At 43.7% G+C, this 17,567-nt stretch overlaps 1 protein-coding gene across 1 annotated transcript in view; it reads right to left on the bottom strand.

Moving 5' to 3' along the window:
* Positions 1-2,458: 2,458 nt before the first annotated feature.
* Positions 2,459-17,567, bottom strand: part of SLC22A15 (solute carrier family 22 member 15) — a 31,310-nt gene continuing 16,201 nt past the window's right edge. The window contains exons 7-12 of the mRNA XM_079960282.1: positions 14,902-15,042; positions 13,632-13,717; positions 12,937-13,057; positions 10,575-10,647; positions 8,908-9,096; positions 2,459-7,862 (exon numbers count right to left, since the gene is read on the bottom strand). Coding sequence (XP_079816408.1) covers positions 7,779-7,862; positions 8,908-9,096; positions 10,575-10,647; positions 12,937-13,057; positions 13,632-13,717; positions 14,902-15,042 — 694 coding nt within the window. The 3' untranslated portion in view covers positions 2,459-7,778. The remainder of the gene's footprint in view (positions 7,863-8,907; positions 9,097-10,574; positions 10,648-12,936; positions 13,058-13,631; positions 13,718-14,901; positions 15,043-17,567) is intronic.

Raw genomic sequence — 17,567 nt, 5'->3', positions numbered from 1 at the left:
AAGTACCCCGGGCGCGCAGGACAATTCTGTACCTCCCTGCTGCTTTCAGATACCAACCCTGCTACCACACACAGTGTTGCCAGATTCTGCACAGCAGCGCTCAAGATTTGACGGATGATGACCTGGGCCACAAACTAGATACAGTGGTACCTCTGTTTGTGAATAGCTTAGTTCCCGAACAACTAGTAACCGGAACGCTGCAAACCTGGAAGTAGGTGTTCCGTTTTTTGAACTTTGCCTTGGAAGCCGAACGTGCTCCTGAGCTTCTGTTTTCACTGGTGCGCAGCTCATTTGAGTCCCCCCCCCCCACCATAATTAAGTCTTTTCCCCTCCCGTTTTTAGGCTTGTGCTGCTAATTTAAGTCCCTCCCCATCGTAATTAAAGCCTTCCGTTTCTGATTGCAGTGTTCTGAGGTGATATTTGGTCTCTTGTTTTTGCTATTTTTTGTGTTTTTGTGTGTCTTTTTCATTTTTGTGCCTGTTCGTTTTATGATTGATTGATTGACTGTGGAAATGGATAAAAGCCCCACCCCACCCCCGGGGAATGATGATCATCAGTGCAGGTAAGAAATTGTTTTAATTTTTATTTTTATGATCTATAATACTGTCTTATTTCATAGTACAGAAAATTGTCTATGGCTTTCATTTTATGGATCAATGGTCTTGTTAGATAGTAAAATTCATGTTAAATTGCTCTTTGAGGGGTTGTTTTTAAAAGTCTGGAATGGATTAACCTGTTTTGTATTACTTTCTATGGGAAAGTGACCTTGGTTTTGGAACGCTTTGGTTTTGGAACAGACTTCCGGAACCGATTAAGTTCGAGAACCAAGGATAATGAGCACTCGTACTGGAGTGCTCTGGAGACTGATAGCTGTGGTCTTATATATACTAGCTTTGTGTGCTCCTCCACTTATGTCTGATGTTCCTAACCCTTCTTTTAGACTTTCTTAGTTTTTTTTTGGATTCTTATGGTCACTCACACACACACACACACACAAACATATATATATTCTGTTTTAATTCCTTTTAGGGTTTTTAAAAACTTTTTTTGTTAGATTTTAAATGATTTTTAAACTTGTTGCCTTGGACCTAGAAAGGAAAACACACTCCACGCTCTGCCACTTGCCAAGGGACCCCGGACCACTGGGACTGAACACACACATCCTGCCTCCCAGGAATAACTTAAAGACAAGGATACTCATCTGGTCTCACCCATCTGAGAAATAAGCAACTCCATAAGCAACGGGAAGGAAAACCCTGGACCCATCCATTGGCCAAAGGAACGAGAACTATAAGCTGCCATGTAAACAAGGAAAGGGCAGACTGGCCTGAACCAAATATAAATGCTCTCCTATAGCCTAGCTCTTGTGTACTGGCCTTGAAGAACTGATCCCACTCCTTTGCCATATAAGTGTAACTTGCTTTTTGAGAACCATTCTTTCCTTGTGTGTCTTTTGTAAACCTGATGGCAGGGCTTCTCTCTTCTGCTGAGGGGAACTGCTTTGGGAGAAAATAATACACACATACATACAATAAAATTGTAAGGATGTTGTCACTGCAGGACACATGGCCGCCAGAGGTGGTGTTGCAAACTACCATGAGACAACAAAGTGGGCTCTCAGAGCTTTTGGGTCATCAAAACAGTGTCAGATCCTGAGAAAAGACAACGATGGAGACGGGCGAGCACAGCTTCAAGTCAGGCTTATTCTTCTATATGCTTAGTTGTTTTATCTTTAACAATACTCTCCACCTGCTTTCCTAGGACAGACGTTAAACTAACCAGCCTATAATATACAGGATCTTCTCAGGCAGATCCCATTTGAAAAAAACTGTGTTACATTGGTGACTCTCCAGTCCACAGGTATGGAGGCTGATCTGACACACAAGCCCAGCAATTTCACATTTGAGTTCTTTGAGAACTCTCAGGGGGCAATTTGTTGGTTTTTATTTTGTCTATTAGTATTGATTCCCCCCCCCCCATCAATCCCTATTCTGCTTATGGCAGAACTTGTGCCTTACCTGACGATCAGTTAACATTAGCCACATTAAGATTCTTACGATTTCAGAGTTTTAGTACAATTTTAATCCTGCAGTCAAGCTCCATCTTCTCCCTTTAATATCTAAATTCTAAAGTATGCCAGCAAGTTCCTAGCTGTACATCCCAAGTAGTTCTAGCCCTGCTCATCCTCACTCCTGCTGTGATGCTAAGCCCGTTTTCTCATTTCAGTGGCTCCAGGCTGTTGCTAGCAGCAGTTTGCAGCATATCGAGGGGAAAGTATTGATTCACACTGACAGTTCTAGCTTCCCAAGCCCTTTGGGATGGTGTCACTCTAAATGGAACTGCTTTCTACCTTGTCATTCCTTGCAGGGATGGGTATAAATATCTGGTCTCAAAGAAATCACTCCTTGTGCTAGCAGCAGGCAGGTGGATAAATCAGCATAAAACTGGGTAGGCAATATTGCAGATGGCCTTGTTTTTATTGAGGTTTTGGAAGTGGGAAAAGAGGGAAAAGGCACACAAAGTAAGTCAAACACACATTACACAGATTGTGCAAATCAAAGGCAGTTTTACAGCTTTAAACTGGCAACGTGTTGCCCAATACAGGAAAATATCTTAAACCCTCAGGCTACAAGCCAAATCCTACACAAGTAAAATTGTCCTAATGAGTTTACATAGGTATGTAAAATTATAATCATACAGTTTTCAGAGATCATTAACATTTCCAATGGGGCAAAGGTTTCCCTAGTGAATTTCTGTTTTAATTCTACTATATTCTGTTATTATATGGGGCTGAAGCCAAATGATGCGAATAAATATTTTCAGGCAAGAGTGTCGCCTTTCTGAGAGATCAGAAGCTGACTTGAAAACAGGGTTGCTGCTCATGGTGTTGATTTTTGTGTCTGGGTCAAAAACCTGTTGAATGCAATGGAATAATGTATGCAAAGTTCTTTGGAAACAAAGCTCTCACAGATTGCATTCAACTTTCTTAAACTTTGTCTACACCCTACCCTGCCTCTTAGTTTTTAAAATCCAGCAATTAATCTGGCAAATGTGAGGATGGGGAGCTGGGGAAACAAAACAAAAACACATCTGAACCAAGAGCGTCCTCAACTGTGACACAAACATATTTAAAAGGACAGGGCTAGCATGTATAGGAATGCAGTACATAGAAAGTTACACCTTTACCATTATAGAACAAGACGATGATTTTAGCAACCCACAAAATACATTTGATAGCAAGAGTCTCTTTTCACATGTGTTAAGAAGTGTACATGCCCATATGTTTCCTGTATTCAGTGCCCCAAATTCTGTATTAAGAAACATAACAGCATTTACTGTTCATAAAAGCACCTTCAGGATACTGGCTCCACAGACATCTTTGAATGAGTTACAATTAACATTTCTGAAGTGGAAAGAAGGAGAAGTTCCAACAAAAGAAGAATGGATTTGAAAGTTATTGGACTATGCTGAGATGGTGAAGTTGACAGCAAAAATAAAAAGATCGAAAAGATGAAATTTTTGTCAAAGAGTGGAGATTCTTTTTGGACTATTTAAGAAAAATTACAGTCAAATGAAATCGCGAGCAGGATTTGAATTCCAGGCAAGGGAAGGAGAAGAAATAAATTATTGTAATACAAGTTACAATATAATGGAAAATAAATAGTAGATATGGCAGCAGATAAAGGATTACAATAGGAGCATCAGAGACGTAAGGAATTATTATATTGAATGTGAACTGAACAATGTCAAATTTTGTATAAAAAAACTAATAAAACATTGTTTTAAAAAAATAATTAACATTTCTGAATAGCTTATCATTTAGGGTTAAGAATGGCAAGCTCCGGCGAAGTACAGTAGCTGCAGACTGAATCTGATCCCACCAGTCAATCTGATCCCACCCAGTCAAGCCCTTTCGTATGTTGGCAAGGTGTCTTGTTTTGTTTTTTAAGTGCAGTACCATTTGTGTGACAAAACAGCAACTGATGCATCAAGTTCCTTAAATTGGTCCCTAAAATATATATATATATATCTGGGGTAACTTGAAGAAGCTGTGAGCTCCTAAATGAGTTTGCCCTTTAGCCACGTACTAAACATGCCCCCAAAGGAGCAAATTTATCAGTGACCGATTAAAGCAGACATTCCAGGGATTGATTTGGCTGTAACCAGTTTGAGCTTCCCCTCAAGAGCCTTGCTCTTCCAGGCAACTACCCTGCTCCAGATTTGGCTAACATTAAGCCGTGGCTATATTAGATAGCCACACAATAAAAATGTACGGTAACTTTTTCGAGATCTCGACATTTATTTCTTTGGCTAGGTGCTGTCTGCAAAGTAATAAATCCTTCCAGAGACATTAAAGTGCTTATGAGAAAAAACAAACCTTCTCATTCCTCCCAGAGATTTCTCACCTTGAGAAATATATATACAGTGGGACCGCAGTCACCAGAACTCCATTCAATGGGACTCTACAACAGCTTACCTATATCAGGGCTTATGAGGTCCTAAACATTGTGTACAGTTTTGTTTTTTAAGCAAGAGAAACCAAAGTTCATTTTCTTATGTTAGATTTAATGAATTGGAACAGCCGTCTAAAAATAGCTAGGCTGGGAGAAGACACAGGTGAACAGGCTTCGGAAGTGGTTCTCCCTGGATCTCCCATTCAGATGATGAAAGCAGCTGTGTTCCAGTAAGTTTCTCATTTACAGTACTTTATTGCTTTGTAACAATGCCTCCAATGAAAAGGTTTAATGTCATCCAAAAGTGCTCCTCTCAAGACACTCAAAGCGAGGAAAGTGAGCACATACTCTTGTTTGGCCTGAGTGTGCTCCTTTCTACTAAGGCTCTCCTTCCTGGGCTTTGAAAAACTAGCAGAAAACTACCCACCTGCAAGTGGCTGGCCTTCTTCCGTCAAGACATTCCTTCCTGGCTTCCAGGCAAGGCATTCCATTTCCACTGTGCCAGCTCATTTACTAATCCAGGCGTGTATGTGTGTGTACACACAAACACACACAAATTTAGTATTTAAAGATGTATTATACAGCAACACAAGCATTATCTTCAACTACTAAATGAAGCAAAAAAACGATCATTTGAGGATTTCAAAGTGCTCAGTAGTAGCATCACTCCATCACTGATCATGATTTACCCATTTTAAAGGGTTTTTATATATTGGACCTGTTTTAGGCTCCCAATACTGTCTGTTTGAACTGATGAGGAAAGGTCAAAGGAGAAATCAGTTAAAAGAGGACCTGCACACAAGAAGGAAAACCTACGAATCCAGATTTTTATTTGAATCTGCAAAAGCATTTTCCCTTACAGTGCAATTTAATGCACACTTACCAAGGTGTGTCCCTCTAATTTCAACAGGATTTTACCCCTAGTAAGCATGCAGGCTTCCAACTTCTCTCCTTTCTGGTGTAGTCTGACCCTAGCACTCACTGCACTCTTAATGCAGCTTATCTTAATGAAAAGACAAAAGTTTCCAAGCACTTGGGGCCTTCGAAGCAGGATAGCACCACTTTTCAATTTCAGGAGGAGGGATTTTCTGAAAGACACTACAGCCTCATAGCAGTTTCTCACTCTGACTGAGCTTCTGTCCCTGAAAAAAAGGGACAACTTTCATAAGCCTTTCTACTTTTCCAACAACATTTCCCCCCAGTCTCCCCTGCCCTCCTGCATTTGTTAGGAGCAAATGGTTTTGAGCGAACCAAAGCCCATCAGCTACAGAAGGGGTGGGAGGGAGGAGAGCTGTGTAGTGCCGACTGCCTGCTCCTTCACCCTTTCCTTACAGTGTGTTTGCATATTGGGAGGGATATAAAGCTCAGAAATAGACCTCCCCACTAAAAGGAAACTATGATGAAAAATGATAATGTATAAAATATTGTGAGCAGGGAAAGTGGAATGTGTTGCTGTTCACTTGTCAATAGGTGCCCATGAAACACACACAAGCTCAGCCTAGCCTTCGTAACCGGAGCTAAGTCCTAGGCAAGAGTATTGCTTTCTCAACAGACGCCAGGAAAATGTGCTTCTTCCGAAACCAAAACGCTACCTGGGAAAAACAAAATGCTAGCAGATCTTCTGCGACTTGAGTAAAAAGTGAAACAAACAAACATCAAGCCCCTGCCTAGGAACATGAAGATCTTTAGACACAAAATGCCTTCTAGTCTGTGAGTCTGGACTGATTAAGAAGAAGTTGATCCTGTGAAGATTGGTCCCTTTATAAAGTGGAGCATGAGCTTCAGTTAGTCTTGTAGAAACCTGCCAGCACAGATAGGCTTCCTACTGCTGTTTTAGTTTTGGTAAAAACAATTTGGAGCAACTACCGTGGTTGGAAAAGGTCTCCTAACCTAGACCATGTCTTCCAGTTTTCTGCCTCAAGATAGGAAACCAAAGAAGTCTCTAAAGCACCAAGAACTGCTGGCCCAGATGCCATTGACCATTGTTACCTAGTTAGTGTTAGGCACATATCTGTTTCAAATGTGGAGCTCGGTTCAAAACGGAAGCTCTCAGATCTTCACCAAGTTGAGAGAGGCAACGATACCTGCTTCATATCTAGGTGTAATCTTGAATCCATTAAGACTGAACCCATTGAACACGATGACTGCATGAGCAGTAGGAAACCTTTCAATGGACACACAACCACCCTTGACTTGCAATCACAGGTGGTGATTGGAAAAGCTTTCAGGAGCTCCCATCTCAGGCCTCAAGTCTCTTCTCTCCCATTTAAATACAGGAGGGAAAAGGGAGCCGATGTAAGTATCAGTATGCTTGAAGCACGGAGGAGATGGCACTGGGTGGATTATTGTGCAGCTCAAATTGCTCCTGTCTAAAGGGGAGGAAGAAGTGTCTAGTGCTACACACAGCCGCACACTTCTGAAAAAGGGAAAGCTTCCTTGTAAACACGAAGCTGTAGGCCCTTGACAAGTAGAAACCAAACACAGCTTGAATCCAAATTAGCAACACCTGCTAGACTTCCCTTCCATTTAACCAGCAAGACCCAATTGTAAGGCAAGGGTAAGCCCAAAGCAAAATGAGTTATCTCACCTTGATGACTCCTTCACCAAAGGTATACATGACAAATGGCACTGAAATATCCAAAAGAGGCAACGTAACAGGTCAACAAAGGCAAATTAAAATAAAAACTTTAAAAATGAAGTTGTGAATCCACCATTCCTGTGATTCAGTCGCCTTTTAAATCAGCTGGTCTGTATTACAGGTCTCTGCAGTCTTGCTCTATTATATAGAACCATGCCTGATCCCCTTTCTGCATTACCCCAAGATTAAAATCACACACAATGCAGAACCGCCAGGAATTGCATTGACAGCAAAATTGCCACATCTTGCAGTACTTCACATTTCACCCACTAAATCGTTAACAGTGCCTCTCCACAATCAAGTTTCACCAGGGTAGCATAAAATCCAAGCTTAACAAACGGACCACTTCCAATAAGTCAAGGGAAAAACCTGCAATAGATGCAGAAGAGAGCTGGCTAAACATTGGAGCCGCTTTTAGGATTCACAAGTGCTGTCAGACAATGCGTATCCTGCAAATGCCTTACTTGTCTATAAATCAGGAGCAGTCTACATCTGCCAGAGCTGTCACTGACAAGCAGTCATCCTATTTGCAAGAGCTGTCAACGGTGTCCTACTTTTCTCCTAAAAGCAGACACAATAGTACGGTTCTTCTGCTCACTGATTGCTCCTGGCTTTTAGGCTTGTTCAGATAAAGCTGGCTGGATAATTCATAAAGGACACAGCATTTAACAGAAGTGTTTTATCCATCACTTGATCATTTGAGTCTCTTCATCAGCATCATAGAACTCTTCATCTTCACTTCCACTCCCAGCTGAACTATCGTGGTCAGACTAGAAGGAAAATGAGATTCTGATATCAGAGCTATCCTTCGCCCAGTTTCGAGTAAAATGTTTCAGATGTTTAATCTCAGCCTTGCAAGACTATTCACTAGGTCATTTTCAGTTTCCACCAAGCCTTTATAACCCAGCTTCAACCCAAACCTCCATATGGGATAATACAAAAGTGGATAATACTAAAGTCCCCCCCCCCACCAAATCAAGGAGTGTATAAATCTTACGAAATAAAGCATAGTGAGTGTTTTCAGCACTCTATAACGAACATTAAAATGTCATTACTATCGCTGCAAACAGGACAACCTGGGCAACACAATTATGGCACCTTTGAGGCTCGCCTCTTATAATCAAGAATAAGAAGTCACTGACTTTTACAAAGCACAGAGCAGGCGAGTGGCTGCATTTCTTCCTGAACTGGCTATCACTTTGTACTCTTAAGTCAAGGGAGAGAGGCGCTCAACCTATCTGGCACCACGGATTTCCCCTTCCAAAACCTCCACAGCTATGATTGACAATAAAATGGCAGCCAAACCCTGCTGCCAGTCAATTTTGCTTCCTTCATCGCTGACAGGGCTTTGGGCTCGACCTTTCTGTTTCTTGTTGCTGGGTAGGACAGGATATTTGTAGACACAATAAGCATGCCAGAACACTGTTCCTTCATGGTGGCTGCTCCCCTTCCTCTAGGAAATGCTGTCTTCACATGTTCAATAGCATGAGGGCCTCCTGTTGTTTCTCTCCAACTCAATATTCTTTTGTGGGGGGCCAATGAGAAGAATGAATAGGTAACAGTTGCTATCCTTTGAAATAAAGGAGGAAGCAGGCTCTGATCTAAAGCTGGCAGCCAGAGAGAAAGTGGCTATTTGTCTGGGATGTAGTCATTTGCCTAGCAGTTAACATATCTAAAAGGCACAACTAAATATTTAATATCTTCTCCTTGGAGCCCATCTGCAGTGGCAGATACTACATAACCCTAAAGAAGCTGGGACTTCCTATTCAACTTGACAGCTTTTGTAACAGGAGGGGAACTGGCAAAGGTTCATACCCGTGAGCTTTCCATTGTTTGCAGCGAAACAGCTTCATCTCCTAGCCGCCGATATGAGCAAACCTGTAGATCAGATATCGTCTCCAGCAGGGGGCTATTTAGGGTTTCTGGCAATAACAGACTCAGAAGACCAGCGAACAAGCCTGCCACACCAAACACAATAAATGGCAGAGACCCTTGCACAGATTTCTGTAAAAAAAGAAAAGAAAAGAAAGAACAAATATAAAAAACAGCAGCAGTAGTAGCTAGGGCTCAAATATGTTCATGTTAATTGTGAAATGACAGTGCAAGGACATAACAGCTATTCAACCTTCTTTCAGCTGTTCTGCACTGGCAAATCACATGTTGGGCCAGTTACAGGCTGCAACTGCGGCGAAACAACCACACACAACAGCATGAGAATTTGCAGCGACCCACTAGAGGAAGTCACATCTTCAACACATGTACTGGTCATGTGAAAAAGGTAAAGGTAAAGGATCCCCGACAGTTAAGTCCAGTCACAGACGACTCTGGGGTTGCAGCGCTTTACAGGCTGAGGGAGCCGGCGTTTGTTCGCAGACAATTTTTCCGGGTCATGTGGCCAGCATGACTAAGCTGCTTCTGGCGCAATGGAACACCGAAACCAGAGCAGCGCACAGAAACGCCGTTTACCTTCCCACTGCAGTGGTACCTATTTATCTACTTGCATTTTTTGGGCGTGCTTTCGAACTGCTAGGTTGGCAGGAGCTGGGACCGAGCAACAGGAGCTCATCCCGTTGCGTGGATTCGAACCGCCGACCTTCTGCTTGGCAAGCCCAAGAGGCTCAGTGGTTTAGACCACAGCGCCACCTGCGTCCCTATTGGTAATGTGAACTGACCCCAAATTATGCATGCAGAGACAACAAAAATTGGGTAGTGCAAGAGCACAGTTACAAAAATGGAGTCTGGAGAGAGGGACAGTATGGAAGAGAGGGGAGACAGAAGAACCAGACTCAGACATCTATGCCCTAGCCACAGCTGTCAGGGTCAAGGGTGGAAGGAACAGAACAACTCTCATGACAGACTATTACAAAAACTCTCTGAAGGAGCTCTGGCTCCCACTCTCCTCTCACAAATATGAACAGGGAGAGCTGCCAAAGAGAGGCAGTAGAACAGTCAATGAAGCAGCCACACTGGGGAGGGTGCGGGGCTCAACTGAGAGAGCACACGCTCTCACCAGTGTTTCCGGTTTTAAAAGATCTCAGATGGCAACATCTTTGAAGAGCTGCTGGCAAGCACAGCAGTGAGAACTTGACTAAAGAGGTCAATGGACTGAGCCTTTACAAAGTGGCTTTGTTCATCTATTTTCAACAGGTCCACCAGCTGCAGGTGGCCCACCTGAATGCTTAGGCAGCTCTGCATTGCCTTTTCCCTCCCCTGTCCCTTTCTCTCACACACATCTTTATTCACAGGAAACTATTACTACAGCATTATCATGTGCAAGGGGAGTTTAGGACTCTTCAAAGTTGCATCAGCCAGCAAAAGTCGTGTCTACCCCAAAGCCAACTGTCCCACGCACCTGGCAATTTTCAAGAATTCTGAACGTCAGAGTCAAAGCCAAACTGAACCCATGCAAAATGTACTTTACATTTTGCTACTGTCCAGTTTGGGGGAAGGCGTGGGTAAGAGAAGGAAAAATCAGTACAAACCAAAGACGGAACAAAAGGAGCGATGATCCCACCAATTCGGGAGAACATGGAACAGGCTCCCATTCCAACATTCCTGCAGGAAATAAAACAGTTACATTTACATGAAGCATTTTTCCTTAACTAATGTTGGCTTAGGACTATGCTTTCAAGTCCTGAAGAGTACCTGCAGATTGCTGAAAATATCTACTTAATAAGCCTGACAATGCTCAGCAACGGCGAGCACTGCCTGCCCACAGGGATGTGGCCCCAGGTGGTTCTCTATGAGGCTACACAGCCCTCCTCACCCCTATTATTGTGGTACACTTCAATGGTGAGAGCTTTAGGCAACTTGTAAAGACATTACTTAGTCAAGCATTTGCTTAAATGACTGGAGGCAATGGTCTGTCACTCTTGCGGTGCTATGATGTACTTTTGATCTATTGCTGTGGTTTAGTTTTTTATATTGTATTATTATGCATTACCAATTTTTACATCCTGCTCTGGGATAATTTTAATGAAGATTGGGCTATAAATCACCTAAATAAATATATATATTATTGACTGAGGTGGATTCAAGGGAGGCTGAAGGAGAAATAGAATGAATTATTTTGTGCAGGGGTAGAATGTTGCCTGTTTTCTAATGAAAAATCTGCTTTAGATGGCTGTTCAACCTCCTGGCAGAGAAATTCTGCTCTGCCTGAATCCTTTGCCTCTGAAGATGGTGCCTAGCACAGAAAATGGTGCACAGAATGCCTCCCACTTCCACATCAGTTACTCCCAAGTCACCACATATGGGAGATAAGCATCATTCTCCTTTGAATGCTGCTGAGCTTTCCAGAAGTTTTGCATGAGTTCTGCACATTCCCTGGCATGGAAGGACTCAAAAGTAGACTGGATAAGAGATACACCCCTGATGGCAGTAGGAATTGGCTTCCCAGTACAGTGGAAGCTGAAGCAGCTCCACCTGGCCTGGAGCAGAATGAATGAGTTTGTAGTGGAAGCTGCCAGTGGACAGCTCAGCCACAGAACTGGAAGGCGACTTTTTTGCTTAAGGCTGCTTGACCCGTGGGACACACTGTGTCCTCCTCTTCTTTTTTTAACAGCTCCTGCTTCTTGTGTGACCAACTGAGCCACAAGCAAAAAAGAAGCCATTTTTTTAAAAAGGGAGAAGGCAGTAAAACAGAAGGAGAAAGTAGTTTGTCACTTTTTAAGGAAGAATAGCCAATGTTAAAATGAGGAGGGAAGCTGAGTTCTAAGAGAGGTTGAACAGAAGCTCAGTCCTAGGCAAAGGCAAAGGAACATACTTGGGAGAAGCCTAGAGGATAGGATACAGCACAGAGAGTTAGTCACATGTTCCTTGCCTTCCTGGGTAGCAGAAGGGCTTAACACATTCCTTTCTGAATGCCTTCTTAATCCCAGAGAAACAACAAACTCCTTTAGCATTTCTGTATGGACTCCTCAGACTAAATAATAAAGGTGTGGGATGTATCATAACTGAAGCAGTCAAATATAACATTTCCTGTTGCCTAGAGTGGACACACAGGAGAATGTTGCTTCAGAAGGGAGGACTTCCTGTCATACCTGCTCTGAAGCCTCCCCCCCCCCCCCGTGTGTGACCAGGTAGATGGGCGTGACCCTAGCAGACCCTACAAAAGGGCTAGCAACGCAGCCATCTTCCTCTTTTCACCTTTTACCATTTTCTACTTTCGGATTCCTCTGCTGGCTCTTAGCCAGCAGCACAAGGCTCATCCGTACAGAGGATGGAAGCCACAAGGTAGAAAGTCTGAGGCCTAGCTCAGACTTCTTTTCTCTACAGATGTAACTGTAACTGCAAGATAAAGCCTGCCTTCAGCATACTACTGTGAACTGAAAGTACCATTACTTTTAAAGAAGACTGTCGTGTTATTATTCTTTTTAAGAGGGAAATAAAGGGGAAATTTACCAGGAACAATCCAGACTGGACAAGCCAGACTGGATTGCTTAACTTAAATGATTATAACGAATCCATCAACTTGCTTCCAGCAATGTGCAAGGGAAGGTGTTCTGCTCCTTGCTCACTAGCGTGAGTGAGGAGGGATAATATTCAATCAGTGTATCCTCTCCTACTTTCCTCAACATTCCCACAAAAGGAAGCTAACATTCAAGTGGATTTCTTTGGCTAAACAGGGATGTTCACATTTAAATTTTGCATTTGGGAATGGGGAGAAGTCGAATCCTCATCTGCAAGCCCCTCAGGGAAAGAACCTGCAGTTATAGAGAGACACTGCAACCCACCCTAAAAACAAGGACCTATGAATTTAAACTGAACGGTGCCTCCCAAGAAGAAGAAAAGTCAGGTGGTCTCATATAGACAACAGAAGCCACCAAACTGAACCTGTCTTACCTGATCACTGTAGGATAAAGTTCTGATGTGTAGATGTAGACAATGTTAAATGCTGCACTGATTGTCAGTTTCCCCAGTAAAGACAATGAGCGGCTGTTTACAATGGCAAACACTCCTGTAGCTGTTGGGGGAGAAATGCAAAGCTTGTAAAGATGCTGTAGTAAGCAAGGATGGCCTTTTGGCTTTAGGTTGAAATTTGACCCCCCGCCCCCGCCCCCTTGCTAGGCAACAGGGAAACCAGCCTGTTCCCATTTATCAAAGGAGGAGGAGTTTCAGGGAGCTTGTTAGACAGAAAGCACACTCTGGTCAAACGGCCACCTGGCCTTGTACTGGGGAACTGAAGAGAAGCGCCATTTAATGTTGTGTTCACAGAAGAGGAACGGTTCCATTCATGGTGTCCAACTAAGATTTACTCAGAAGAGACCCTGTGAACATGACCAAGTCTTCTGCTGTGGGCTCCAAAGGAGACACTCTTAGAGAGGCTGGACTTGGAAATTAGATGGGGTACATTTTTAACTACTTCTCAAGCTTCTAAGATCAGTTATTTCTTGCGTGTCTGGTTCCAGCTGCCCAAGGCAAAACTCTCCATATAAGCAGCTGGAGATTGCTGCTCCCCTACAGATTTGAGAAAGCCTGCATTGCAAGCTGTTGGCCTCCTGCAGTCTGCTCCATAGTTAAAAGAACAACACTTTTACCTTTCTTTTCTGGAAGAAACATGACGATAAGAGAGGCTAGTCCTCCCAGGAACAAAAATGCTGCAAGCGTCCGTTTACGGCCAAACCTGAAGAACCGGAATGAGAGAGAACAATGAAAATGCAAAGCAAGTAGAAAACAAGCTCCCTTTCCATCCAGGGCTTCAGTGCAGGAAGCCTATTACTCTCCAGTCAACAAAGGTATTCCAGATTTTTGAAGAGAAGCAGAGATAAAAACAAATATCTCTTAGAATGTCAAAATCATCTCAGGCACCTATTACCCAAATTCCTAATTACTCTTAACTTGAAACACCCACTACGGGTGTTAAATTAGGAGAGCAAACCTAGGAAGACTTGCGCTGTCACCAATTACTATCATTGGGAGTCATCATAAACCTACTAGATCTTCTATATTCCATTCCCTTTGGGGCCCATTTATAGTAATTCCTCTATACCTGTGCATGAATGCTTCATGAGATATACTACTTCATGCACCATCATGTCAGGTTGTCATATCATGTGCCATATAATGCCAAGTGATGTGAAACACCATGTCATGTCACATCGTGAGATTCATCATGATGCCAGGTCTTGCAATATACCTCATGTGACGAGACACACCACAACACCACCTCAAGAGATATATGCATGCCACATTCACAATATTTCAGTCTTTAAAGCGCTACAAAACTCTTTGTAGTGTTTCCTGCAATGGACTAACAAGGCTACCCCTCTGGAGCTTGACAAAAAAAGTTTTTCATGCACGTTGCATTCCCGCATGTATTGGTTTAATTTTTTATGCCCAGTATCTTTTATGCCAGTATCTTCTTATTCACCTTTCCTTGGGGATCAATCTCAATTATTTTCAAATGAAGAAATATAAGTACCTCCCACACTAGAGGAAAATAGTATAGCATTGCTTACTGCAGAAGAACAGATTCAGGCTAAGCAGCACACACAGCAATGAAACTGATAATCATGAGAAAGATGACCGGGCTAGAGGGCTGATTACATGAATAGCATCTACCTAGGAGAAGGGGCATACGTGCGCAGACCCGCAGAAGAGGGAATCTCTTGAGATGATTTCTTGCCTCCCCCTTCCTCTGGATGGGACAGGATCTTTCGAGATCTCTTCCTGCTGCCTGCTTTTTCTAGTTCTTTCCTTTCCCCCTTCTCACCAGGAAGTATCCACAACCTCACCCACTGCTGCTGCCACTCAAAAGAAAGAAAGAAAGAGGTAAAAAAGAAATTTATCTAGCATTCCAACACTCACCATTTTTTGCCAATCAAGTAGATGCAGAGAGGGTATGCCGGAATCTCTATTAGCCCAGAAAGAGCCAGGTTGGCATAGACACTGCCACCCAGGTCACCCACATTGAGAGTAAGACCGTAATAAACCAAGCTGCATACGAACCTGTAGCGAGTAAAAAGGAAGAGATGTAAAATGCAAAGTTGCTTCTTCTAGTTCTCTGCCTATAGAGTGGCTGTAACCTTGAACTCAGAGAAGGATGTTATGCTTTAGGCATGGAACTTATTGACTGGGGCTTCTCAATATTTATTTATTTATTTTTATTTAATTAATTTTATTTATACCCTGCCCTCCCCGGCCAAGACCGGGCTCAGGGAAGCTAACATCAGGTATGAAAACAAATGTTAAAATACAACTTAAAAACAAGATTAAAATACTACTTAAATGCAGCCTCATTTCAGTGGAAGCCCAGATCAAAAACTGTTTGGGGGGAGGAAACGTCAAATCTTCACCAAGGCCAACTATCCAGACTGGTCCTCCAGGGGCCAGAAAAGCCAGGGAAGTCCCCAGAGAGGGGTGCCATCACAGAAGGAAAAGGAAAGAGGGGGAGGGTATCAGGCTGGTTCCAAGCCAAAGGCCTGGTGGAACAACTCTGTCTTACAGGCCCTGCGGAAAGGATCCCGCAGGGCCCTGGTCTCATGAGACAGAGCGTTCCACCAGGCCGGAGCCAGTGTTGAAAAGGCCCTGGCCCTGGTTGAGGTTAATCTGATTTCCTTAGGGCCCGGGACCTCTAGAGCGTTGCTCTTTATGGACCTTGAGTCCTTCGCGGGGCATACCAGGAGAGGCAGTCCCGTAGGTACGAGGGTCCTAGGCCTCAAAGGGCTTTAAAGGTCAAGCATAATATCAGCATAACAAATTGATGATCAGGGCAATATAAATACGAATTACATTTTGGCATTGGGTATCTAAAGCATTTCCAGGCAGGGTATTTTTTTTTTTTTTTAGATTATCAGGTGCACTGAATCAGCACCCGGGGACCCTTGAGCGATCCTTGCTAGTCTAAATGACAGGCTTGAAAAGAGCAGACCAGTGCAGCTAAAAGTCCAGAAAAAGCACACCAAACACCCACACACCCTGGCACCTCCCTCCTTTGGTGTTCTCTAGTTGCCTTCCGTGGGAGAAACTGCTTTCTTTACAGGCTCCTAAAGCCAACCTTTCCATTCAGATCACTGAACCTCCAAGTCTTATTTCTTTCATTAAACAAAACAAAAAAAAGGTTCTGCTTTGATCCAGACAACATAAACCACATTTGTACATGCCAGTGGTCTTCCAGCTATTTAACAAAGAGACATTACTCAAACTGTCTTGTAAGATTCGTATTAAAATGTCAAGCCACGTGGAAAATGTGCCCACAAAATGATTTTTACTCTACCATTCAAGGACCACTTGGTCTTTGTGTAATTATGTACTAAAATAATCCCACAGGCTCTGATCTTCGATATGCTACAGTTTTTTTTGTTCTTGTAAAAAATATTTAAAAGCATAAAACTCCAAATGGATTTTGCAGCCTGTTTTTTTAAAAAAGAGTTTGGGGCTGTAACAGCCACATATTTCCTCCCAGAAAGACAGAACATGCCTATCTTGTTGTATTTGAACATGTCAGGGACTCAGCGGGAGCGCAGGGAGGAGAGGAGATGGAAAGCGAGGGGGAGCAATCCGAGGGCAGCGTAGGAGAATATGACAGCAGCCCGATAGATTCCATGAGCCTCTCCAGCGAATCGGAAGATTCACAGAAGGGGGCGCCGATGGGCAGGGCAAGGGGCGACCCAAGGGGGACACCCCAGAAGCAAGGGGCCAGCGGGGACTCCCAGAGCAGCAGTTGCAAATCAGGACCAGCTTCCCCACCAGAGCGTAGTGGGGGGGAGGAGTCCCAGGTGTCAGAGCCCACATATGCACCACCAACGAGAGAAGATGAGTCAGGGTGGACCACGCCTCCATCGGAGAGCGAGTTAACGGTTAAGAGGAAAGTTGCAGGCTGGGCGCGCGCGCCAAGTTCAAAGGTACAGGTGAGCGGCACAGAAGGTAGCCCGGATAGCGAACCAGGTCCTAAAGCCCGCCGGAAGGAGGGGCAAGAATCGTCAGGGTCAGCGTCAGAGGAGTCCAGGAAGGATGAGACCCTAGCGGGCAGGAGGGCCCAGAGGAGAAAGGAATTTAGGAAGAGGTGGAGCAAAGCGAGAGTCTTAAACTGGTGTGGAGGGGGAGGAGACTCAGACAGGACTTCGCCGGTCTAAGGTCGGGACGTAGAGCTGCACGCTGCGGCTTTAAAATGGAGACTGAATCTCAATAAAGACTTTTGTACATAACTACAGCCTAGCGTTGGTCCTCTGTGAGCTGGGACCTGGAGGCAGCTCTGACAGTAAGTCCTGTCTCAAATTTCAAAGAACCTCGCAACGTGAGAGGACGCAGCGAGGGGCGAAGATTGGTGCTTCGCGAGCTCACAAAAGCAGCACAAGATGACTACAGAAGAACGACTGGCAGCTTTGCAAGAAGCCGTGGTACAACTTAACGCAGAAATACGAGCGGCAAGGAGGAGAGAAGAGGAATCAGATGCTGTCTGCAAGGATCTGCAAAACAGGTTGGAAATGTTGACTAAACAGGGGCCACCGGCAGCCAAATCAGAAGGGATCGGG

Source organism: Podarcis cretensis (assembly GCF_951804945.1).
Source record: "Podarcis cretensis genome assembly, chromosome: 17".
In the NCBI taxonomy this organism is placed as follows: domain Eukaryota; kingdom Metazoa; phylum Chordata; class Lepidosauria; order Squamata; family Lacertidae; genus Podarcis; species Podarcis cretensis.
The sequence above is the reverse complement of the archived record's forward strand: the minus strand, read 5'-3'. Positions and strand labels throughout refer to the sequence as shown.